The sequence below is a fragment of the Salvelinus sp. IW2-2015 genome, linkage group LG4p (genome assembly GCF_002910315.2).
Source record: "Salvelinus sp. IW2-2015 linkage group LG4p, ASM291031v2, whole genome shotgun sequence".
Classification (NCBI taxonomy): domain Eukaryota; kingdom Metazoa; phylum Chordata; class Actinopteri; order Salmoniformes; family Salmonidae; genus Salvelinus; species Salvelinus sp. IW2-2015.
The window spans coordinates 24,392,325-24,418,164 of NC_036841.1; the positions used below are offsets into that span (position 1 = coordinate 24,392,325).

The 25,840-nt window shown below is 42.5% G+C and overlaps 1 protein-coding gene across 1 annotated transcript in view; it reads right to left on the bottom strand.

The window, feature by feature from the left end:
* The window catches only part of LOC111960736 (SAM domain-containing protein SAMSN-1-like), a 38,361-nt gene extending 14,250 nt beyond the window's left edge, over positions 1-24,111 (bottom strand). Inside the window, exons 1-9 of the mRNA XM_023982930.2 lie at positions 23,995-24,111; positions 21,652-21,819; positions 20,884-20,927; positions 19,885-19,925; positions 17,773-17,874; positions 14,773-14,909; positions 14,568-14,630; positions 12,405-12,561; positions 11,840-12,225 (exon numbers count right to left, since the gene is read on the bottom strand). Coding sequence (XP_023838698.1) covers positions 11,840-12,225; positions 12,405-12,561; positions 14,568-14,630; positions 14,773-14,909; positions 17,773-17,874; positions 19,885-19,925; positions 20,884-20,927; positions 21,652-21,819; positions 23,995-24,018 — 1,122 coding nt within the window. The 5' untranslated portion in view covers positions 24,019-24,111. The remainder of the gene's footprint in view (positions 1-11,839; positions 12,226-12,404; positions 12,562-14,567; positions 14,631-14,772; positions 14,910-17,772; positions 17,875-19,884; positions 19,926-20,883; positions 20,928-21,651; positions 21,820-23,994) is intronic.
* Between the last annotated feature and the right edge of the window lie 1,729 nt (positions 24,112-25,840).

Consider the following 25,840-nt stretch of genomic DNA (forward strand, 5'->3'; position numbering starts at 1 on the left):
CAGACTCCCGACACCAATTCTGACCGACCTCCAGGAATTGACCTGAAAATTATCTGACTACGTCAGACTCATTCTGAACAAGTTGTAATCTGCCAGGATACTTGGTTGTCTTCCATTGACATGTGCGCTTGTGTAAGCATAAACGCACATGCACAACGGAACATCCAATTAGGATTTATAATAGGATCACTTAAGGGTCCAAGCAAAATACCAGCCTTAGTAAAGTTGAACATTTACTTTGAGGCCTTTGACTCTACAGCACTCACCAGCTCTCTTCCCAGAAGTCCATAGGTCATCTCTGTAGACTGCCCAAAACTAGTGCCTTACAGCTGTTGACTTATCATATAGTTATCAACTTAGGATAGTGCCTAAGCAACACACCAAGTAGAAAACCCCTAGATATGGCATTAGAGACAATGCCATGATAGTCATTTTGCCAGAACATTGGACGTATATAGAATACAGTCCAATTAGATGATTTAAGTGTGAGAACTATATTTTGTATATCTTTTGTTTATGCTTTCATTCCTTTTCGGATCAGTTCCTTTGACACTTAGGAAGTGATAGAGCCACAAAGAAAGTCCCCATACAACCATCACTTAGTGCCACAATGCCGCTCATTGGGGAGTGAATGTAATTATATGTATTTCATGAGTGTGTGTGCGTTGTTAATATCTGCCTAAGTTACTTCCCAGATCTTCCAGTCTGGACGACGACCAGACGACAGGTCCGGAACGGCGATCCAAAATCCGGACACCCACTGCCGATCCTGGTGGCGGCATGCCCCGCTGTCAGAGAGCCTACCAAGGTAAACCACCAGAGGGGGGGACCGCAACGGCGATCACCAACCAGACATCAACTGTCCATCCTTGTGATCCTTGTGCTCATCCTTGTGCTCTCTCCTACACCCAGGCTGCTGTTAGGCAGGTCATAAATTCCTGGAGGAGATTCTTCCTCATGGCCAGACAGTATAGAGAGTGAGTGAGTTTTCATAGAGAGAACAAAGGAATTTCTTCCACCTCACAGAACTTGAGAACTGAACAATATTCATGTTCTGGAGAATGTATAAAAGTTCGGTGAAGTAGCCAGCTACGAACTGGTTCAACTCATGAGAGACAATACAGCCGCATTACCATAACCCTGTTTATACAAGAGTCTCAGTTATGAGGTCTGCATCTAATTATTGTATAAAATGAATGAGTAAAGATGAAACTATTTGTGAAATGATGTGATGCTATATAAGGATGTTAATGTGAGAGAATTGTATTTCTGTTTAAAGTTTCACTAAGTCATTGGCCCGCCCCCAGGAGCACAGACATGACCTGGTGTCATGGGACAGCCCCTAACTATGTGCAGAATAAAACCCCAACCTGGGTTTTCCCACTTCAGACCATGCTTCCCTCAATTACGAGAGGGCTAAGGTTTGAGTAGAGACCATGTTTCTCTCAATTACGAGAGGGCAAAGGTTTGAGTAGAGACCATGTTTCTCTCAATTACGAGAGGGCAAAGGTTTGAGTAGAGACCATGTTTCTCTCAATTACGAGAGGGCWAAGGTTTGAGTAGAGACCATGRTTCTCTCAATTACGAGATGGCTAAGGTTTGAGCCCATTGCTGAATTCTTAACCATACCACGTGGTTAAACTCTGAGACTATCTAACCGACAGAATAAGAACAAATCTTTGATACTAATTACTGTCTGCAGCTAGGAATTTGGAATCATTGAACGCGAAGACCGACAACCGCCGAAACACCTATTCTATAACAACATTGCTGAATGTTACTCTGAACTATACATTCTAACCACGGCAGAGAGAGAGAGAGGGCGGACAAACTCTCCAACAGAAACAAACTTTCCAACAGAGATCAAGACGACACACTGAGCGTAAATATATATATTGATTGCAATTATTCCCGAATGAGTGAGCGTTCATGTGCAAAGGATTAGCATTTCAATTGTTATAATTATCAACTTTGTAGTGTCTTTTAACTCAGTCGACCCCCACTTCCCTTTGTCCACCAAGCCGCCATGCCGGTTTAGCCCACTAGGGCACATTCCCCTCTCATTTCCTTCTAACCATATCTACTTGTTTGTTTGTGCATTTCTGTGATTATTTAGTTAGTTAATAAATAAACGATTTAAGACAATTGATGTATGGATGACTCATAGTGAAGACCGGGTTCGTGCAGATAACCAACAATTTATGACTGCTTTTCCCAGTCTCTCTTTTTCTCGCTCTCCTGGTTTTGACCCTTGCCTTTCCTGACCCTGAGCCTGCCTGCCGACCTGTACCTTTACCCCACCTCCGGATTTTTGACCTCTGCCTACCCTGAGCCTGCCTGCCATCCGGTACCATTGCCCTACCTCTGGTTTACTGACCCCTGCCTGCCTTGACCTGTCTATTGCCTGCCGCTGTTGGAATATTAAACCATTGTTAAAACCTCTTATGGCTGCGATCCCCGTACAGGGATCAACATCCGGGGAAATTTCAGAGTGACTAACTAAAAATACAACGTCGTAACATCCTTCAAAAGATTAGAATCTTGGTAATCAAACTACGTTTTCCGATTTAAAATAGCTATTACAGAGAACAAATGCCATGCTTTTGTTTGAGAAGAGCGATCAACAACAACAAATACTTTCCGCCATGACAGTTTTGACACATTCACATCTGAAGGTAAAATTATGACTTACATTCTGATATCTTGCTCTTATTTCTCTTCCTGAGGGACCCAGTGATCAAATGAAGTGCCGTTTTCTTTGATAAAATCCATTTTCATTCTCGCCATTGACCAACAGACTAGTTGCAGTCACGCTTGTTACGCACAGCAGTGTTTTGGAAAGTGTTTTTTCAACGATTTCATTGAAGACATCATGGCGAATAAATCAGGAAAAGCGAAGTCCAAGAGATTGATCGGGAAAGTGAGACAGATTTTTTGTTTGAGGAATCTTTGAGTGAACACAGTTATGATCCAAACATTGAGGAGCTGTTTCTGCTTGGACAGGACGTACTACTGGACTGGTAAGTGTTAATGCCGTTTTATGAAATATAAATATATATATATTTTTCTTTTGCAAAAATATTTTTTTTTTAATATTTTTTTTTGCAATTTGCAATGAAATGTGTAAAGTACACATTGGTCTAGTGTGGTCTGTAGTGTATGTAATGTGGTACGAACCATAACCAGTTGTGTGTGTGTGATGTGTGTGTGTGTGTGTGTGTGTGGTGTGTGTGTGTGTGTTGGTGTGTGTGTGTGTGTGTTGTTTTGTTTTGTGTCAGAATATATATATTTTTTATTCAAATGGAATGGAGTAGAACAGCAAACACACACACATGTGTTCATATGCCACAGTTCATTACTGCAGGCATGACTGTGCCTCAGGGCCAAAAGGGAAAAGCATGGAGGCGTCGTTGTGTTCTGTGTCGCATGAAGTCCCCCATCACCTGCACCACTTGTTCAGTTTGCCTCTGCTTTACATCAGAAAGAGACTGCTATGGGACATGGCACAGGCAGCAAAATATTGTGTAGAGGACTTCCAAAGGGTCTACCCCTGTTTTTATTTATTTTTTATTTTTTAATAATATTTTTTAAAACATTTGTATAATTTTTTTTGTGTGTTAGAATTGCTTTTTGATATGTTGTATATAGTTATTTGCACTGTTGTATATAGTTATAGGTCATTTCACCAATTCGGCCACTTGGGTACATTTGGGCAACTTGTGTGGGACACCTGGGTGACTTCATGCTAAATGTCATGTAGCTCGCCCATTTCTGAAGTTATCAGTCTGAAACTTTGCACACCTACAGTTGCCCTCTTGTGTTATCCATCAAAATTATCTCCAGCATCCTATCTGACTGTGTGGCTATTCTAGTACATGTGAAAGATGATGCTACAACAATAAAAAAACAGAAAACGTATGCTCTTTCTCTTTTCTTCCACCAGATCTACTGTGTTATATTCTCCTACATTCAATTAACATTTCCACAAACTTCAGAATGTGTCCATTCAAATGATACCAAGAATATGCATATCCTTGCCTCTGGGGCTGAGCTACAGGCAGTTAGATTAGGGTATGTCTTCAGGCGTGAATTCAGAACAAGGGATGCAGCCATAACAAGTTAATTTGACGTTGTCTGCATCTGGGTCTTACCTTCATACCTGATACACAGCAAGCTTTTCTACATGACTTCTTCCTTGCATTGGAATGTTCCAAACCGTTAGTCATTCTCAACATTACTTATACACGTAGAAAAAAAGGTGCTATCTAGAACCTAAAAGAACCCAAAAGAGTTCTACCTGGAACCAAAACTGGTTCTCCTATGGGGGCAGCCGAAGAACCCTTTTGGAACCCTTTTTTCTAAGCGTGTAGGCCTCAGTTTGGAGAGGATCCTGTTGCCTTTTACAAAGTATTCAGCGCCGACAGAGATGGCCGCCTCGCTCCGCGTTCCTAGGAAACTATGCAGTATTTTTTTTTTTTATGTGTTATTTCTTACATTGGTACCCCAGGTAATCTTAGGTTTCATTACATACAGTCGGGAGGAACTACTGAATATAAGAGCAACGTCAACTCACCATCATTACAACCAGGAATATGACTCTCCCTAAGCGGATCCTGTGTTTTGCCTTCCACCCAGTACAATGGATCTGATCCCAGCCGGCGACCCTAAACAACGACGCCGTAAAAGGGGCAAACGAAGTGGTCTTCTGGTCAGGCTTCGGAGACGGGCACATCGCGCTCCACTCCCTAGCATACTACTCGCCAATGTCCAGTCTCTTGACAACAAGGTTGATGAAATCCGAGCAAGGGTAGCATTCCAGAGAAACAGAGACTGTAACGTTCTTTGCTTCACGGAAACATGGCTCACTCGAGAGACGCTAAACGGAGTCGGTGCAGCCAGCTGGTTTCTTCACGCATCGCGCCGACAGGAACAAACATCTTTCTGGTAAGAAGAGGGACGGGGAGGTATGCCTTATGATCAACGAGACGTGGTGTGATCGTAACAACATACAGGAACTCAAGTCATTCTGTTCACCTGACTTAGAATTCCTCACAATCAAATGTCGACCGCATTATCTACCAAGGGAATTCTCTTCAATTATAATCACAGCCGTATATATCCCCCCCAAGCAGACACATCGATGGCCCTGAACGAACTTTATCTGACTCTTTGTAAACTGGAAACCACACACCCTGAGGCTGCATTCATCGTAGCTGGGGATTTTAACAAGGCTAATCTGAAAACAAAACTCCCTAAATTCTATCAGCATATCGATTGTGCTACCAGGGCTGGTAAAACCTTGGATCATTGTTATACTAACTTCCGCGGCGCATATAAGGCCCTCCCCCGCCCTCCTTTCGAAAAGCTGACCACGACTCCATTTGTTGCTTCCAGCTACAAACAGAAAACTAAACACAAAGCTCCCGCGCTCAGGTCGTTCAACGGCTGGTCCGACCAATCTGACTCCACGCTTCAAGACTGCTTCGATCACGTGGATTGGATATGTTCCGCATTGCGTCCAACAACAACATTGACGAATACGCTGATTCGTGAGCGAGTTCATTAGAAAGTGCATTGACGATGTCGTACCACAGCAACGATTAAAACATTCCCAAACGCGGGATTGATGGCAGCATTCGGGTGAAACTGAAAGCGGCGAACCACTGCTTTAACCAGGGCAAGGTGACCGGACAAATGACCGAATACAAACAGTGTAGCTATTCCCTCCGCAAGGCAATCAAACAAGCTAAGTGCCAGTATAGAGACAAAGTAGAGTCGCAATTCAACAGCTCAGAACACAAGAGGTATGTGGCAGGTCTCCAGTCAATCACGGATACAAAAAGGAAAACCAGCCCCATCGCGGACCAGGATGTCTTGCTCCCAGGACAGACTAAATAACTTTTTTGCTCGCTTGAGGACAATACAGTCCACTGACACGGCCCACTACCAAAACCTGCGGGCTCTCCTTCACTGCAGCCGAGGTTGAGTAAAACATTTAAACGTAGTTAACCCTCGCAAGGCTGCAGGCCCAGACGGCAGTCCCAGCCCGCATCCTCAGAGCATGCGCAGACCAGTGGCTGGTGTGTTAAGGACATATTCAATCAATCCTATATCCCAGTCTGCTGTTGCCACATGCTTCAAGAGGGCCACCATTGTTCCTGTTCCCAAGAAACTTTAACGGTAACTGAGCTAAACGACTACCGCCCCGCTAGCACTCATTCCGTCATTATGAAGTGCTTTGGAGAGACTAGGTCTTAGACCATATCACCTCCACCCTACCTGACACCCTTAGACCCACTCCAAATTGCTTACCGACCCAATTGGTCCACAAGACGACGCAAATGCAAACACACACTGCCAACTGCGCCTAACCATCTGCGACAAGAGGAAATACCATATGTGAGAGAAACACCCCCACTACCCACCATCGACGGGACACTAGTGACAAGTGGAAAGTTTTAAGTATCCTCGAAGTGTACACATCACGGAACAAACTTGAACTGGTCCACCCACACAGACAGCGTGTGAAGAAGGCGCAAGCAGCGACCTCCTTCAAACCTCAGAGAGCTGAAGAAATTCAGGACCTTGTCACACAAAAGCACTCCACAAACTTCTACAGATGCACAATCGAGAGCATCCTGTCGGGCTGTTCACCGCCTGTCTACGGCAACTGCTCCGCCACCAACCGTAAGGCTCTCCAGAGAGGTAGTGAGGTCTGCACAACGCATCACCGGGGCAAACTACCTGCCCTCCGGACACCTACACCACCCGATGTCACAGGAAGGCCATAAAGATCATCAAGGACAACAACCACCCGAGCCACTGCATGTTCACCCCGCTATCATCCAGAAGGCGAGGTCAGTACAGATTAAGATCAAAGCAGGGCGAGAGACTGAAAAACAGCTTCTATCTTCAAGGCCATCAGACTGTTAAACAGCCACCACTAACATTTAGTGGCTGCTGCCAACATACTGACTCAACTCCAGCCACTTTAATAATGGGAATTGATGGAAATTATGTAAAAATGTATCACTAGCCACTTTAAACAATGCCACTTAAATATAATGTTTACATACCCTACATTACTCATTTCATATGTATTGTATATACTGTACTCTATATCATCTACTGCATCTTTCCATCTTTATGTAATACATGTATCACTAGCCACTTTAAACTATGCCACTTTATGTTTATATACCCTACATTACTCATCTCATATGTATATACTTACTCTATACCATCTACTGCATCTTGCCTATGCCGTTCTGTACCATCACTCATTCATATATCTTTATGTACATATTCTTTATCCCTTACACTTGTGTGTATAAGGTAGTAGTGTGGAATTGTTTAGGTTAGATTAACTTGTTGGTTATTACTGCTTGCGAACTAGAAGCACAAGCATTTCGCTACACTCGCATTAACATCTGCTAACCATGTGTATGTGACAAATAACATTTGTTGATTGAACAACAAACAACATTGTCCTCACAAATAATGGTCAAATTCACATCAGAAACAAATAAAAAGTGAGTGCATGCAGGAGTTGTATAGGCAACGGTTTAACTCTTTGCATGTCATGGTACTACAGTTTGAAGTTGGAAGTTTACATACACTTAGGTTGGAGTCATTAAAACTCGTTTTACAACCACTCCACACATTTCTTGTTAACAAACTATAGTTTTGGTAAGTCGGTTAGGACATCTACTTTGTGCATGACACAAGTAATTTTTCCAACAATTGTTTACAGACACATTATTTCAATTATAATTGACTGTATCACAATTCCAGTGGGTCAGAAGTTTACATACACAAAGATAACTGTGCCTTTAAACAGCTTGGAAAATTCCAGAAAATGATGTCATGGCTTTAGAAGCTTCTGATAGGCTAATTTACATCATTTGAGTCAATTGGAGGTGCACCTGTGGATGTATTTCAAGGCCTACCTTCAAACTCAGTGCCTCTTTGCTTGACATCATGGACAATTGCAGAATGGTAAACTTACTAAATTACTAGAGTTGACTGTGTGATATTAGGTTGCTTCTTGTGTAAATATTTTCAGTCTGGATTTTAATGATTTGTATTCAAAAGAAATCAGCCAAGACCTCAGAAAAAAATTGTAGACCTCCACAAGTCTGGTTCATCCTTGGGAGTAATTTCTAATTGCCTGAAGGTACCACGTTCATCTGTACAAACAATAGTACGCATGTATAAACACCATGGGACCACGCAGCCGTCATACTGCTCAGGAAGGAGACGCGTTCTGTCTCCTAGAGATGAACGTACTTTGGTGTGGAAAGTGCAAATCAATCTCAGAACAACAGCAAAGGACCTTGTGAAGACGCTCGAGGAAACAGGTACAAAAGTATCTATATCCACAGTAAAACGTGTCCTATATTGACATAACCTGAAAGGCCGCTCAGCAAGGAAGAAGCCACTTCTCCAAAACAGCCATAAAAAAGCCAGACTACTGTTTGCAAATGAACATGGGGACAAAGATCGCAGTTTTTTAAGAAATGTCCTCTAGTCTGATGAAACAAAAATAGAACTGTTTGGCCATAATGACCATCGTTATGTTTGGAGGAAAAAGGGGGAAGCTTGCAAGCTGAAGAACACCATCCCAACCGTGACGCACGGGGTTGGCAGCATCATGTTGTTGCTTTGCTGCAGGAGGGACTGGTGCACTTCACAAAATAGATGACATCATGAGAAGGGAAATTATGTGGATATATTGAAGCAACATCTCAAGACATCAGTCAGGAAGTTAAAGCTTGGTTGCAAATGGGTCTTCCAAATGGACAGTGAACCCAGGCATACTTCCAAAGTTGTGGCAAAATGGCTTAAGGACAACAAAGTCAAGGTATTGGAGTGGCCATCACAAAGCCCTGACCTCAATCCTATAGAAAATCTTTGGGCAGAACTGAAAAAGCGTGTGCGAGCAAGGAGGCCTACAACCCTGACTCAGTTACACCAGCTCTGTCAGGAGGAATGGGCCGAAATGACCCAAGTTAAACAATTTCAAGGCAATGCTACCAAATACTAATTGAGTGTATGTAAACTTCTGACCCTCTTGGAATGTGATGAAAGAAATAAAAGCTGAAATAAATCATTCTCTCCTATTATTCTGACATTTCCCATTCTTAAAATAAAAGTGGTGATTGTAACTGACCTAAAACAGGGAATTTTTACTAGGATTTAATGTCAGGAATTGTGAAAACTGAGTTTAAATGTATTTGGCTAAGGTATATGTAAACTTCCGACTTCAACTGTATATCTGTATAATCAGTCCTCTGATGTTATAGGAAGGGGATTAAATTAAATGTTTACATTGCAGAGCTACAATTGACCAATGGCAAATAATAGAAGTCTATGGACAATAACATTCCCTAATCCCACACTGCTTGCAATCAGGAATGCTTGTCTCAGTCCAGGATTACAGTTTCTAATCTATTTCTTCAGACCCTCCAGGCAGACCCTTGGAAATAAATACTCAGCAGTTTTTCATGATTGTTCTTAAATGTTGCAAGAAATTATTTTCATCAACTAGTCCTACAGTTGTGGCCAAAAGTTTTGAGAATGACACAAATATGAATTTCCACAGTCTGCTGCTTCAGTGTCTTTAGATATTTTTGTCAGATGTTACTATGGAATACTAAAGTATAATTACAAACATTTCATAAGTGTCAAAGGCTTTTATTGACAATTACATGAATATTTGCAGTGTTGACCCTTCTTTTTCAAGAACTCTGCAATCTGCCCTGGCATGCTGTCAATTAACTTCTGGGCCACATCTTGACTGATGGCAGCCCATTCTTGCATAATCAATGCTTGGAGTTTGTCAGAATTTGTGGGGTTTTGTTTGTCCACCCGCCTCTTGAGGATTGATCACAAGTTCTCAATGGGATTAAGGTCTGGGGAGTTTCCTGGCCATGGACCCAAAATATTTATGTTTTGTTCCCCGAGCCACTTAGTTATCACTTTTCCCTTATGACAAGGTGCTCCATCATGCTGGAAAAGGCATTCTTCGTCACCAAACTGTTCCTGGATGGTTGGGAGAAGTTGCTTTCGGAGGATGTGTTGGTACCATTCTTTATTCATGGCTGTGTTCTTAGGCAAAATTGTGAGTGAGCCCACTCCCTTGGCTGAGAAGCAACCCCACACATGAATGGTCTCAGGATGCTTTACTGTTGGCATGACACAGGACTGATGGTAGCGCTCACCTTGCCTTCTCCAGACAAGCTTTTTTCCGGATGCCCCAAACAATAGTCCTCAGCAGTCCAATCCCTGTACCTTTTGCAGAATATCAGTCTGTCCCTGATGTTTTTCCTGGAGAGAAGTGGCTTCTTTGCTACCCTTCTTGACACCAGGCCATCCTCCAAAAGTCTTCACCTCACTGCGCGTGCAGATGCACTCACACCTGCCTGCTGCCATTCCTGAGCAAGCTCTGTACTGGTGGTGCCCCYATCCCGCAGCTGAATCAACTTTAGGAGACGGTCCTGGCGCTTGCTGGACTTTCTTGGGTGTCCTGAAGCCTTCTTCACAACAATTGAACCGCTCTCCTTGAAGTTCTTGATGATCCGATAAATGGTTGATTTAGGTGCAATCTTACTGGCAGCAATATCCTTGCCTGTGAAGCCCTTTTTGTGCAAAGCAATGATGAGATGGCACGTGTTTCCTTGCAGGTAACCATGTTTGACAGAGGAAGAACAATGATTCCAAGCACCAGCCTCCTTTTGAAGCTTCCAGTCTGTTATTCGAACTCAATCAGCATGACAAAGTGATCTCCAGCCTTGTCCTCGTCAACACTCACACCTGTGTTAACGAGAGAATCACTGACATGATGTCAGCTGGTCCATTTGTGGCAGGGTTAAAATGCAGTGGAAATGTTTTTGGGGGATTCAGTTCATTTGCATGGCAAAGAGGGACTTTGCAATTAATTGCAATTCATCTGATCACTCTTCATAACATTCTGGAGTATATGCAAATTGCCATCATACAAACTGAGGCAGCAGACTTTGAAAATGTATATTTGTGTCATTCTCAAACCTTTTGGCCACGACTGTACATTAAGTTACTAGAGGGTAGCATGCAGTGGAAATGTATCTACAGTACACACACATTGATTTAGAATGGAACACCCTAAACACTCCTACTGTGACATTAGGAATGTTTATTTTTCCAATTGATGCTGTTGACAGATACAGTATAATCCTATATTTTTAGACATGGCCCTATTTTATATTTTATAACCCTGTTTATTAGAAAGAAAAATCTTAAATAGCCATATTACAGATTCCTAAAGATAAACATTTGTCCAAACACTAGCCACTCCTTTTTCCTAGTTTTGCCTTCAATGAACTGTAACCAATAGGTGTTGATCCCTCTCCAGGAACCAAAAAAAAAAATCAATCTATAGGAGCCTATGCAATCACAACACTGGAGTAATCTGAAATAATCTGCCCCAGTGTCACGTAAACTCCAAACAACAGTTTTGTCTCACACAAAGCACTCAGAGCATGTGCTCACTGAATTTCAGATTGATACAGTATACTGCATGTATAGAAATATCTCAATGAGTGCATGTGAGCCCATCCTCTTTCTTAGTGTTTGTTTACCAAACCATAGTTTTTATAGCAGTCACCTACTATGGGTTAAAATAAAAACAAATCATCTATTTCAATGGAATGTAATGATTGGTTCGTTCCAAGGCATTTGGAGTAGGGTATAGATTGGAACAAAAATGTCCACAATATTCCCAGTCTATTACAGATATACTATATCATCTACTATAATCTACTTTAACAGATGGCTATGTTGTTTTTTGCCATTAACTCACATTAGGGTTGCAGAGGTCCACATCAGTAACAGAGAGGGGGACACCCTGGGGCGAGGGGTCCCGTTTCAGGCTTTCATCTTGGTACACCTCCTGGTGTTTGTCCTTGGCCCGGGGCAGGGTGTAGTCATGGGCATAAACGGGGTACTCTGTGAGGGGCCTGCGGCAGATGTGGTAGGACGTCCCACAGGCCGGAGCGTTCTCAGCTGGGTTACTCCAGCAATGGTTCCTAGGATGAGCTCCAGGGCCTCCAGGCCCGGTCCTCAGCTCCATGGCACCCGGGGCTAGGGTAACATTCTCCTGGGCTGATGGTAGTACAGACTCACAATCAGCAGCTGACCTCCGGACCACATCCAGATACGGTCCTGCCATCACTGGGATGGGCCCTGCTGGGTAGTGACCGGAGAAGAAGGGTACAGAAATGAACATCTGACAAATTAGCGATATTCATCAAAATTGTATAGAACACATGTTTTGTCATGCTTTGTCATGTTGTTACTATCTATGTCAATATGATCAAGAAGACCATAAGTGTCGTGGTCTGTGGTAGATTTTCTGAGTTCCTTACTTCGTGTGGTGTCCTGATTTTTCTTGGCCCATTCTTTTTCATTTTTTGCACTCCCTTTCTTCCAAGTCTTCTGATTCCCAGGTTTTTGACTCCCAGGCTTTGGACTCCTTTTGATTGGCACTCTGGGCCTGGCCACTTCCCCGTTGGCATGGACAATCTGGAGCGTCACAAAAATCAAACACATAATAAAAACGTCCGTTTTGGAGGTTGTCAATAACCACATTTCCATTCACAGTTTTTATCCAACTAAAGTCATCATATAAAAAGTTATAATAATATGACAACTGTGATGAAAACAGGAAGTTTCGGTACAAGTTTATAAATGCTGACAGATAATTTGTTCTTTCGACACGGTTGGATCTTTTGTGTCGATAAAATCAATTAGGACAGAAATGGCAGTTGAAATGGTGGAAATGCCTTTATGAGCCAATACTGATGTAATAACCATCATATCTAAGTAAACTTGGAGTAACGCGATGATATGGTGTGTGGTTCTCATCCCACTATGACTCGGGAAACCATGCAGTTTATTAGGCTACAGATCAAATAAGTTTGATGAACATCAGAGGGTGGTAAATACACTGTGATCTTGATGCTCCTTCTCAATACATTTTGAGGGTCTTGTTCTGGTGACATGATGATCGACGCTTGACAGCCGTCTGACAAATACACATTTTCTCGCTCTTATCAATAATAATCTCATCATGTAGACCAACTTTTTCGTTGTTTTGAAGCTAGTTTTCTTGCAATTATTCTATACATTTTGCCATGTCTGTTTATTAATGTGATATTTGAGTGACTCGAACAACACAACCAAATCTATGGGATAAAAAACCTGGCTAAAAAAACTTAGCTGACATGGGCTAGTTGATCTGGACACAGATTATCACCTTGGAGATTAGATCTTGCAACCTTTCGGTTACAAGTCCAACGCTCTAACCACTAGGGTACCTGGGGCGGCAGGATCGAATCCCCGAGCTGACAAGGTGAAAATCTGTCGTTCTGCCCCTGAACAAGGCAGTTAACCCAGTGTTCCTAGGCCGTCCTTGAAACAAAGATTTTGTTCTTAACTGACTTGCCTAGTTAAATAAAGTTAAAATAAAAAATAAAAATAAATAAATTCTGACAAGTTATAAATTGCTCTCTAAGGAATGCAATGCCCGACATTGCATGTTGTGCATTATACTATTACAACTTTGAAGAGTAAATTGAAAATTGGATTGAGTTCCTACAACTACAAAACATATTTGGGGAACCACTGATGTAGACTATACCCACACAGCCTACCTGCACTGTATCTGCGAGCTGTTGGCTAGAGCACACGTGCCAAGACCAGAGAAGGCCTATTTGCTATGTAACGCAACAGTTTGTGACAAAACTATTGGTAGAGTTGAAAATGTGATGGAAACATTTGGAACTTTAGGTACATGAAATCTTAAGAGAAGATGTACATGTTGTGTGCAAAATGTCATCACGCACTGATTTGTATCTGCAAAAAGTCAATCCGGTGGAAACACCACTGGTGGAAAAATGCACAGATGTTCTTTATGTGGATTCTAGAGTATGTCTATTGGTGTGAAAACATGTCGCCAATTGGATGGAAACCTAGCTATTGTCAGGTTCAAAAAGCTCAGTCTTGTCTTATGGTGGTTTTACGGGTTAGTATTATGAACAGCTAGTCATGCATTTTCTCTGGGTGAGATGCTGGCATTACTGGTGTCCAAATCCCATTTTCGGATACCAGCATACTGCACTAGTCTTGTTAGCATCTGTGCCAAGCTGCCAACACAGCGACTGAGAGAGGCTCTGAGTGCCCAAATGTGGATCCACTCCAACACCATTGGCAAGCAATACCATGTCTGGACCACACTGTGAATTAGTGAGAGTAGACACTCCCTTGGCACTCCCATGGTGCCACCCCAACAACCCACCCCTCTTTGCCATGTGGCCCAGAGATTATGGGAGCATAGTGGTACCCATCTCCCAGCTGAGCCATCTGTACAGCATTGAAACTTAATCAGCATTTGTGTTAAGTGATTGCCCAATTTAAAGCCAAGAGGCTCTTTGGATGTGAAAACAGGCAGACCGCCGTCCTATTATTAAACCGTAAAACTCTGGGCTGGGATGGGCAGCATGGAGTCTGCTGCTGGGCCGATCACTCACCAGGTCTCTCTGCCGGCTGTTGCGCCTGTCTGGATTCTGAGCCCACCCCTCGTAACTCACCATCTACATACAACAACAGAAAGAAAACATTTATTAAATCAACTTTAGGAAAAAATAGATAGAGCAAATAGAAATACGTAAATTGTAAATAAATTGTATAAGCTCATGGTACTGGACAAAGTGAAGGATAGTTATTTTCCCCAACCTGAGTTGGTGGGGTTGGTGGTTTTTCATTCTTCTTTATGCTCGACTTGCGTCCTCCTCTTCCCCCTTTGGTCTTGACATCGGTTCTGATCATGGCTTTATCCTGGACCTCAGTTCTGAGCATGGGCTTGACCATCTCTGAACAACAGAGTCACACCAGTCAGAAGTCTCTCTAAACTCCTAAACCTTGATAGTAATGTTCCAATATAGCACTGTGATTGAGACTTTTATTTTGAGATATAAACTCGTGTCCATTCATAAGGAGGCTAGTATCAGCTACATTTATGCCTTTACTAGACTATAGGGATATTTTATATATGAATGCTTCCGCTCAGTGTTTGAGATCAATTGACACCAATTGACACCAAATTCAGTTCGGACATTTGGAACAGTTAGCAGGATAAAGTCCAGCGAACGAAGAGAGTACCTACCACATTTCTGAACAATTAAAATGCCCAAATAAAAAGGTAGTAAACCCTAAATGGCTTTGTAAATATAAGTATATCAGGGTTGGCTGGCCTTCTCTAGTCACTCGTAGGCTCAGTCACTGGTATACTTTTATTTACAAAGCCATTTTGGGTTTACTACCTTTTTATTTGGGCATTTTAGTGTTCAGAAATGTCCGAACTGAATTTGTTAAAAGGTCTTTTATGTACTCTGCGCCATCGTCTTGGAACGCCTTACAAAATACTTTTAAACTGGAAGAACTTTTCCCGATTGGTATTTTTAAATCACTGATGAATGATTTTGAGACTGATTCCCTGACCTGTCAATGTTTTTAATTTTCTGTTTTTGATTTTGTTATACTCTTGTGAATTCTATGGTTTTTATTAGATTACTTGTAGTTTTTCATGTTGTCTGTCTGTAATTTTTGTAATGACATGGTGCTGCGTATCTTGGCCAGGACGCTCTTGAAAAAGAGATTTCAAATCTCAATGAGCCCTTCCTGGTTAAATTGTCTTGTCGTCCTTCACACCCGTTTCCAATCTCATCAATTACATGTTGTGTATTAAACCCTCTGTTTCCCCTCATGTCCTTGTTGGAGATTGTTTATTGTATGTGTTGTGCTAGTCATGTGTCGGTGTGCGACGGGTTTTGTACCCACTTATTATTTTTTGTATATTTTGGTTTTTGGTGTTTATGAGCACTTATTAAACGACTCCGTATATACCAAGTTCGTTTCCCTGCGCCTGACTTCCCTGCCACCGACACGCACTCATTACAAGACCCCTTGACTTTTTCCACATTTTGTTACGTTACAGCCTTACTCTAAAATGTATTAAATAAACCATTTTCCTCATCAATCTACACATAATACCCAATAATGTCAAAGCGACAACAGGTTTTTAGATTTTTTTTCAAATGTATAATTTTTAAAAATATATATACCTTATTTACATAAGTATTCAGAACATTTGCTATGAGACTCGAAATTGAGCTCAGGTGCATCCTGTTTCCATTGATCATCCTTGAGATGTTTCAACAACTTGATTGGAGTCCACCTGTGGTAAATTCAATTGATTGGACATGATTTATAAAGGCACACACCTGTCTATATAAGGTTCCACAGTTGACAGTGCATGTCAGAGCAAAAACCAAGCCATGAGGTCGAAGGAATTGTCCGTAGAGCCCCGAGACAGGATTGTGTCGAGGCACAGATCTGGGGAAGGGTATCAAAAAATGTCTGCAGCATTGAAGGTCCCCAAGAACACAGTGGCCTCCATCATTCTTAAATGGAAGAAGTTTGGAACCACCAAAACTCTTCCTAGAGCTGGCTGCCCAGCCAAACTGAGCAATCGGAGGAGAAGGGCCTTGGTCAGGGAGGTGACCAAGAACCCGATGGTCACTCTGACAGAGCTTCAGAGTTCCTCTGTGGAGATGGGAGGACCTTCCAGAAGGACAACCATCTCTGCAGCACTCCACCAAACAGGCCTTTATGGTAGAGTGGCCCGACGGAAGCTACTCCTCAGTAAAAGGCACATGACAGCCCGCTTGGAATTTTCCAAAAGGCACCTGAAGGACTCTCAAACCATGAGGAACAAGATACTCTTGTCTGATGAAACCAAGCTTGAACTATTTGGCCTGAATGCCAAGCGTCACATCTGGAGGAAACCTGGTACCATCCCTACGTTGAAGCATGTTGGTGGCAGCATCATGCTGTGGGGATGTTTTTCAGCGGCAGGGGCTGGGAGACTAGTCAGGATCGAGGGAAAGATGAACGGAGCAAAGTAGAGATATCCTTGATTAAAACTGGCTCCAGAGCGCTCAGGCTTCAGACTGGGGGTGAAAGTTCACAATGACCCTAAGCACACAGCAAAGACAACGCATGAGTGGCTTGGGACAAGTCTCTGGATGTCCTTGAGTGGCCCAGCCAGAGCCTGGACTTGAACCCAATCGAACATCTCTGGAGAGAATTGAAAATAGCTGTGCAGCGACGCTCCCCATCCAACCTGACAGAGCTTGAGAGGATCTGCAGATATGAATGGGAGAAACTCCCCAAATACAGGTGTGCCCAGCTTGTAGCGTCATACCCAAGAAGGCTGTAATCACTGCCAAAGATGCTTCAACATAGTTCTGAGTAAAGGGTCTGAATACTTATGTAAATGCGATATATAATTATTATTTTTTTTACAAACATTTCTAAAAATATTTTTTTGCTTTGTTATTATGGGGTATTGTGTGTAGATTGATGACAGGGATTTTTTAAAATCTATTTTAGAATAAGGCTGTAACGTAAGAAAACGTAGAAAAAGTGAAGGGGTCTGAATACTTTCTGAATGCACTGTAATTCATCCAAGGCCTGACAGCCAAGTGTGTTAAGAAAAGCTCCAGTCTGCACAACACTCTACATAAGAGGGATTTGGGTGCTATGGAAATCTCAGACACTTGAAAACTGTAGGTCACACTCAAGTGACGCCACAGCCAGATCCCATGTGGTGGAGTGTCTAAATGAAAGCATGTGAATAGATCCGCTTAACCTCAAAATCCCCAAACAATTTACCTTTGTTTTGATTGTTCTCAATGTGGACTAAATCTAAATCGTTTTCTGGAGGGACTTTGGCGGGCAGCCAGAGAGCAGCATTGCCGCTGGCAGCGGCATGATCTGCAGGGAGAGAAATCAAAACTGTTAAGGGTTTATTTGGCTGACCAAGTTCAGGTCAGGCCACAGTGAAAACAAAATGGAGGCCCTAAGTACCACAGACAGCCAAGTAGGTTACCGTGGCTGGCTAGGAGAGTTTAAGCTTTCCAATTTTATTTTTGAATGTGTCCTCCTCCCTCAAACAAGTTTTGCAACAAAATACTGTAGTAGACTCCTGGGACAAGTGCCAGTGATCTTTTTACCTCATTCAGCACAAAAACATTAAGAGGTTTTGGTGCAATGCTCTCTTGGCAATGTAACTGTTTGTCTGTGCATTGCTCATGTTTGACTATTCGGTTGAAAATGTGTGTCTGGCTAATGCTAAACTGTTGATTGATCGTCTTTCAGATGGGACGTTAAACGAGTGTCCTGACTCTCTGTGTTCACTAAAGATCCCATGGCACTTATTGTAAGAGTAGGGGTGTTCATCCCGGTGTCCTGGCTAAATTCCCAATCTGGCCCTCATACCATCAGCCTCCAATTGACTAATTTCATCCCCCCTCCTCTCCGCTGTAACTCTTCCCCAGGTCGTTGCTATAAATGAGAATGTGTTCTCAGTCAACTTACCTGGTAAAATAAGGGTAAAATAAAAAATTCTATAAAATTGTATTTTTGTTCTTCGTGGTATAGTATATAATTTAGTCACACACTCTTGCTGCTGGTGATTCTCTGATCCACCTCTACGCAGACGACACCATTCTGTATACTGGCCCTTCTTTGGACACTGTGTTAACTAACCTCCAGACGAGCTTCAATGCCATACAACTCTCCTTCCGTGGCCTCCAACTGCTCTTAAATGCAAGTTAAACCAAATGCATGCTCTTCAACTGATCGCTGCCCACACCTGCCCGCCTGTCCAGCATCACTACTCTGGACGGTTCTGACTTAGAATATGTGGACAACAACAAATACCTAGGTGTCTGATTAGACTGTAAACTCTCCTTCCAGACTCACGTTAAGCATCTCCAATCCAAAATTAAATCTAGAATTCCTATTTCGCAACAAAGCCTCCTTCACTCATGCTGCCAAACATACCCTCGTAAAGCTGACTATCCTACCGATCCTTGACTTCGGAGATGTCATTTACAAAATAGCCTCCAACACTCTACTCAGCAAATTGGATGCAGTCTATCACAGTGCCATCCGTTTTGTCACCAAAGCCCCATATACTACCCACCACTGCGACCTGTATGCTCTCGTTAACTGGCCCTCGCTTCATATTCGTCGCCAAACCCACTGGCTCCAGGTCATCTATAAGTCTTTGCTAGGTAAAGCCCCGCCTTATCTCAGCTCACTGGTCACCATAGCAGCACCCACTCGTAGCACGCGCTCCAGCAGGTATATTTCACTGATCACCCCCAAATCCAATTCCTCCTTTGGCCGCCAGTCCTTCCAGTTCTCTGCTGCCAATGACTGGAACGAACTGCAAAAATCACTGAAGCTGGAGACTCATATCTCCTTCACTAACTTTAAGCACCAGCTGTCAGAGCAGCTCACAGATCACTGCACCTGTACATAGCCCATCTGTAAATAGCCCATCCAACTACCTCATCCCCATACTGTTATTTATTTGATTTATTTGCACCCCAGTATCTCTACTTGCACACTCATCTTCTGCACATCTACCACTCCAGTGTTTAATAGCTATTTTGCAATGATTTCTCCACTATGGCCTATTTATTGCCTTACCTCCCTTATCCTACCTCATTTGCACACACTGTATATAGACTTTTTTCTATTTTATTATTGACTGTATATTTGTTTATTCCATGTGTAACTCTGTGTTGTTGTTTGTGTTGCACTGCTTTGCTTTATCTTGGCCAGGTCACAGTTGTAAATGAGTACTTGTTCTCAACAAGCCTACCTGGTTAAAAAAAAGGTGGAAAAAATAAAAAAGTATTGAAAAAAATCTGCCTGACTATCACTTCTCTTTTCATCAAGTACGCCTCACAAGCAGACCTTTATTATACATACCCAATGTTCCGTTATCTGATGCTGATTTGGATACATGTGTTCTGAAATTAAAGGGCAGATAAATTACAGGATTAAAGCCACAATCTGCCATTTCAACAACCTGATTGACCCAAAGGGATACTGTGCACTTAAGACAGCAAGTCCCAGGGATCATTGCATTATATCTGACTACATTTTAAGTGGATATTGTTTTAATCCCCAGTCTAACAACAACACAATTTTATTACCAAGGGGCTGGGAACCATATTGTGGTCTACTGCTATAGATGTATTTAAAGAAAGTCCTGGTATGTCTTCAAGTGAGAGAGAATTCCCATATAATTCAATCATGTAAGTTGTTGTGGTTCAACATTTGTCTTTGCAGTTTATAGCTGTCTAAAACCATAAAGGACATAGAGATTGCTCTTAAGTGCTGCTTGTGTAGCTTTTGAAGTGGGACATCAATTAGAGAAGCCAAAGGTGTTGACTGAGATTTGTAGAGTACGTGGATGGGCTCGAATCCACTTACTCAAACTAGCACAGAGCCCTGTGCCTCCTGCTTTCTTGGCAACCAACATAACAGGGCCTCATTTTCATCTGATCACATAAGATTGGTTTGACAAGTGACACCGAAATGAAAATGAAATTTTCCAGTGTGTAATTGATTTGGATTGCGATGTTCCTTCCTTTCCAATCCTTTGCTTTAGAGAGCATTGTATAAATAGACAGATGCTTGGGGGGCTTACAGTGTGAAATCTACATAGGGGCAGAAAGGCAGGAAGCTTGGTAAAGATTTGCGACTTTACATAGGGGCAGAAAGGCAGGAAGCTTGGTAAAGATTTGCGACTTAAAGTATTATCCCTTGGGAGATTAGAGCGCCTTTGGAGACATTTAACTCTACTGACTGAAGGCTGAACTCAGGGCTGCTCCACTCCCATGTGCTTTTTATTATGGATACACTACCCTGCATGCACACTCTGTCAATAGAAACCGATCTGAGCAAAGTATGACATGAACTCACCTTCTTTTCTTCTTGTTGGTGTTGTTCTGCACCTGGGAGATCTCCTGAAAGCAAAAGACAACCGTATCAATCTTTGATTCTACATGCTTATACTGTATGTGCTCCCGAGATGTGCAGCGGTCTAAGGCACTGAGGCACTGCACTGCATCTCAGTGCAAGAGGCGTCACTACAGTCCCTGGTTTGTATCCAGGCTGTATCACATCCGGCCGTGATTGGGAGTCCCATAGGGCGTCGCATAATTGGGCCAGTGTCCTCCAGGTTTGGCCGTCATTGTAAATAATAATTTGTTCTTAACTGACTTGCCTAGTTAAATAAAGGTTCAATAAAAAATGTAAACACGTGGAAGAGTTTGCCTGTTGTCAAGAAAACATTTGCTTAAACATGACAAAATTATTGGTTGTGATGTCCACGTTATCTTAGCAGAGCAGAATGGATTGGCGGCTGATGGTCCATTGACAGGGCCAGCTGTCAATGGATTGTTTTCATCTTCATAATTGAATAATGAGCTTTATTGTTTGGGTCTAATCTAATCCTCTGGCAGACCACAAATCTCAACTCCTGCGAGAACAGGTACCCCACAAGATCTAGCTCTGGTTTTGTCCAGATGGCTAATTTATACCCATGACATGGCATTATATAAATTATACACAATATAGTTGACAATATCCTGCCATGAATGCACTAATCAGTGAGTATGTTGGGGGCACAGAAAAGAGGAGCTACAGATTTTAGCATTTGGTATGTTTTAGGTATGTGTGTGTAATCACCATGGAGATGGATCGTCCCGAGCCACGTAACTTGGGGTTTTCATTCAGCAGCACTGCGGGGCTACAGGAGCGGCTGGAGGAACGGCTGGAGGAACGGCTGGGGATGGTGTAGACCTGGGCATCACTGGAGTCCTGCACAGCCTCATACAGACTGCCCATAGAACCCTCCTGGACACACACACACACAATCACAGACACAATCAGGAGACACACTGTAGACTGCTGCGCTAATCTAGCAACAAAGACCTGTTTGAGATTTCTTGCGTCTTGGGGGAAGGTTGATAAGATTTGATCAGATATCTCTATGGATTACCATCTCTTGATTGAATTATTTTTACACTGAACAAAAATATAAACGCAACTGTAAACTGTTGTTGGACCCATGTTTCAGGAGCTGAAATAAAAGATCCCAGAAATGTTCCATATGCACAAAAAGCTTGTTTTTCTCAAATTTGTCAGTAAGCATTTCTCCTTTGCCAAGATACTGTAATCCATCCACCTGACAGGTGTAGCATATCAAGAAGATGATTAAACAGCATGATCCTTACACAGGATTGTGCCAGGGACAATAAAAGGCCACTCTAAAATGTGCAGTTTTGTCACCCAACACAATGCCACACCGCAGACCACGTCTAACCACGCTAGCCCAGGACCTCCACATCTGGGATAGTCTGAGACCAGCCACCTGGACAGCTGATAAAACTGTGGGTTTGCACAAACTGTCTGAAACCATCTTACGGAAGCTCATCTGCATGCTCGTCGTTCTCACCAGGGTCTTCACCTGACTGCAATTCGGCGTCGTAACCGACTTCAGTGGGCAAATGTTTACCTTTGATGTCCACTGGCATGCTGGAGAAGTGTGCTCTTCACGGATGAGTCCCAGTTGCAACTGTCCCAGGCAGATGGCAGACAGCATGTATTGCATTGTGTGGGCGAGCAGTTTGCTGATGTCAACGTTGTGAACAGAGTACCCCATGGTGGCGGTGGGGTTATGGCATTGGCAGGCATAAGCTACAAACAACGAACACAGTTGCATTTTATCGATGGCAATTTAAATGCACAGACATACCGTGACGAGATCCTGAGGCCCATTGTCGTTCCATTCATCCGCCACCATCACCTCATGTTTCAGCGTGATAATGCACAGCCCCATGTCGAATGGATTTGTACACAATTCCTTGACTCTGAAAAGCCATTGAAGAGGAGTGGGACAACATTCCACAGGCCACAATCAATCAATTCTATGTGAAGGAGATGTGTCGCCCTGCATGAGGCAAATGGTGGTAACACCGGATACTGACTGGTTTTCTCATCCACGCCCCTACTTTCTTTATAAGGTATCTGTGACCAACAGCTTCATATCTGTTTTCCCAGTAATGTGAAATCCAGAGATTACGGTCTAATACATTTATTTCAATTGACTGATTTCCTTATATGAACTGTAACTCAGTAAAATCGATGAAATTGCTTCATGTTGCGTTTATATTTTAGTTCAATGTAAAAAGACAATCTGTCAGCAGCACCTGTAGAACTGTCTTGATCCATTACATCTGGGCCACTACTATGTATTGTGAACTATTCCGTAGAAGATGTACACATGATGGTGAATAACAATAGAAACAACAAATCTGCAATCAAAAGCCTGAAGCAGCAATCACGCTTCATCAATCTGCTGATCTTGGATCAGTTCTGAGGACAAGTAGGTCAATAATAACTGTGTTCAACATCCCTAACATCTGGCCAAGGAGAGGACTTGGTAGGCTACAGCAACATACTCCTCTAATACAGTTGTGCTTGTGATTTATTTACTTTCTATGAAAACTCCCATATCTGTGTCATCCCAAAAACAACCCATCAAAGCTACACTCTAGTGTAATTACAGTAATAGCATCCCTTAGTTGCTTCCATACACAATCACAGAAATGTACAGTACAAGACACAATTGTACTCCTTCCAAAGACTACAACAGCCATTTTAAAAGGAGATTTTATAGCACCATAAAATTCATCAAAAGACACTGAAGTAAAGCCCCACAGAAATCCTAGTCCGTTTGTGTCCTGCTTGGCTCAAATCCACAACCAAATCAAGCCATGCCTCTCCAGTGGCGTAGCGCAAAGTCCAAGGGGCAGAGAGAAAAATGTTTTAAAACGAATTTCCTGTCGTAAAAAAAATGAACAATCATGGCTTATGATTTGTTCATGTATTTTTTGGTGTGGCAAGTTGTGCTATGCCAGTGTGCTGTATTTTTAGGAACACATCAGCCCCTCCTCAACACACAGACACATCTGAGAGAGAGAAGCCCTACACTCTGAGGAGAGGTAGAAAAAGAAAGTTGAGCCTTACCAGAGAGAAGCAGAAGAGGTTCATCTTTGCAGAGAGGAAAGACTATACCAGTCTCTTTACCCTGGAGCTGGTGAGAGCAGTGTGGACTGGATAGAGCTTTAGAGAGTTGTGTGGACCGGACAGAGCTGTAGAGAGCGATGTGGACTGGACAGAGCTGTAGAGAGCGGTGTGAACTGGACAGAGCTGTAGAGAGCGGTGTGAACTGGACAGAGCTGTAGAGACTGTTGTGGACCAGACAGAGCTGTAGAGAACTGTGCCGGGGAGTCACTCCGTCAGCGACACAACAGCGCTCCGCTAGTCGCTAGTCAAGGACTGCCTGTCTGCCGTCTGCTCAGATTAATATCACATGAAATCTCTTCCATAATCCAATAGAAGGAGGGACCATTACTCCATTAAAACCAAAGAGACCTCACTCATTCACAAAAGAAGGCCCTCACTGGAGTACCAGAATGCTACACTACATACATTACCGCTCAAAAGTTTTAGAACACCTACTTATTCAATTTTTTTATTTTTTATTGTATTATTTTATAAATTGTAGAATAATACTGAAGACATCAAAACTATGAATAACACACATGGAATCATGTAGTAACCAAAAAAGTATCAAACTTTTATATATAATATATTTAATATTTGAGAATCTTCAAATAGTCACCCTTTGCCTTGATGACAGCTTTGCACACTTTTGGCATTCTTTCAACCAGCTTCATGAGGTAGTCACCTGGAATGCATTTCAATTAACAGGTGTGCCTTGTTAAAAGTTAATTTGTGGAATTTCTTTCCTTCTTAATGCATTTGAGCCAACCAGTTGTGTTGTGACAAGGTAGGGAGGGTATGCAGAAGATAGCCCTATTTGGTAAAAAACCAAGTCCATATTATGGCAAGAGCCGATCAAATAAGCAAAGAGAAACGACAGTCCATCATTACTTTTAGACATGAAGGTCAGTCAATGCAGAACATTTCAAGAACTTTGAAAGTTTCTTCATGTCAGGCGGTGGGTGTAGCTGGTGCATGAAGTCAGGCGCAGGAGAGCAGAGATGAGTGAACAACGCACTTTACTCAAGAAAATAGCACAAGTAACAGTACCAATGTGCGAACAATAACGGTTGCCACAAAACACGGGTGAAAACAGCACCTGGACAAAACCAGCCGGAAACGTACCGACATGAACAATAAACAATCACACACATAGACATGGGGGAAACAGAGGGTTAAATACATGACATGTAATTGGGAAATGAAAACCACGTGTGTAGGAAACAAAGACAAAACCAATGAAAAATGAAAAGTGGATCGACAATGGCTAGAAGACCGTCGACGTCGACCGCCGAGCGCCGCCCGAACAAGGAGAGGAACCGACTTTGGTGGAAGTCGTGACACTTCAAGTGTAGTCGGAAAAACCATCAAGCGCTATGATGAAACTGGCTCTCATGTGGACCGCCACAGGAATGGAAGACCCAGAGTTACCTCTGCTGCAGAGGATACGTTCATTAGAGTTACCAGCCTCAGAAATTACATCCCAAATAAATGCTTCACAGAGTTCAAGTAAAAGACACATCTCAACATCAACTGTTCAGAGGAGACTATGTGATTGGTCGAATTGCTGCAAAGAAACCACTACCTCATGAAGCTGGTTGAGAGAATGCAAAGAGTGTGCAATGCTGTCATCAAAGCAATAGGGTGGCTCAAATATTAAATATATTTTCGTTTGTTTAACACTTTTTTGGTTACTACATGATTCCATACGTGTTTTTTCATAGTTTTGATGTCTTCACTATTATTCTATAGTGTAGAAAATAGTAAAAATAAAGAAAACACTTTTGACCGGTAGTGTATACAAAGT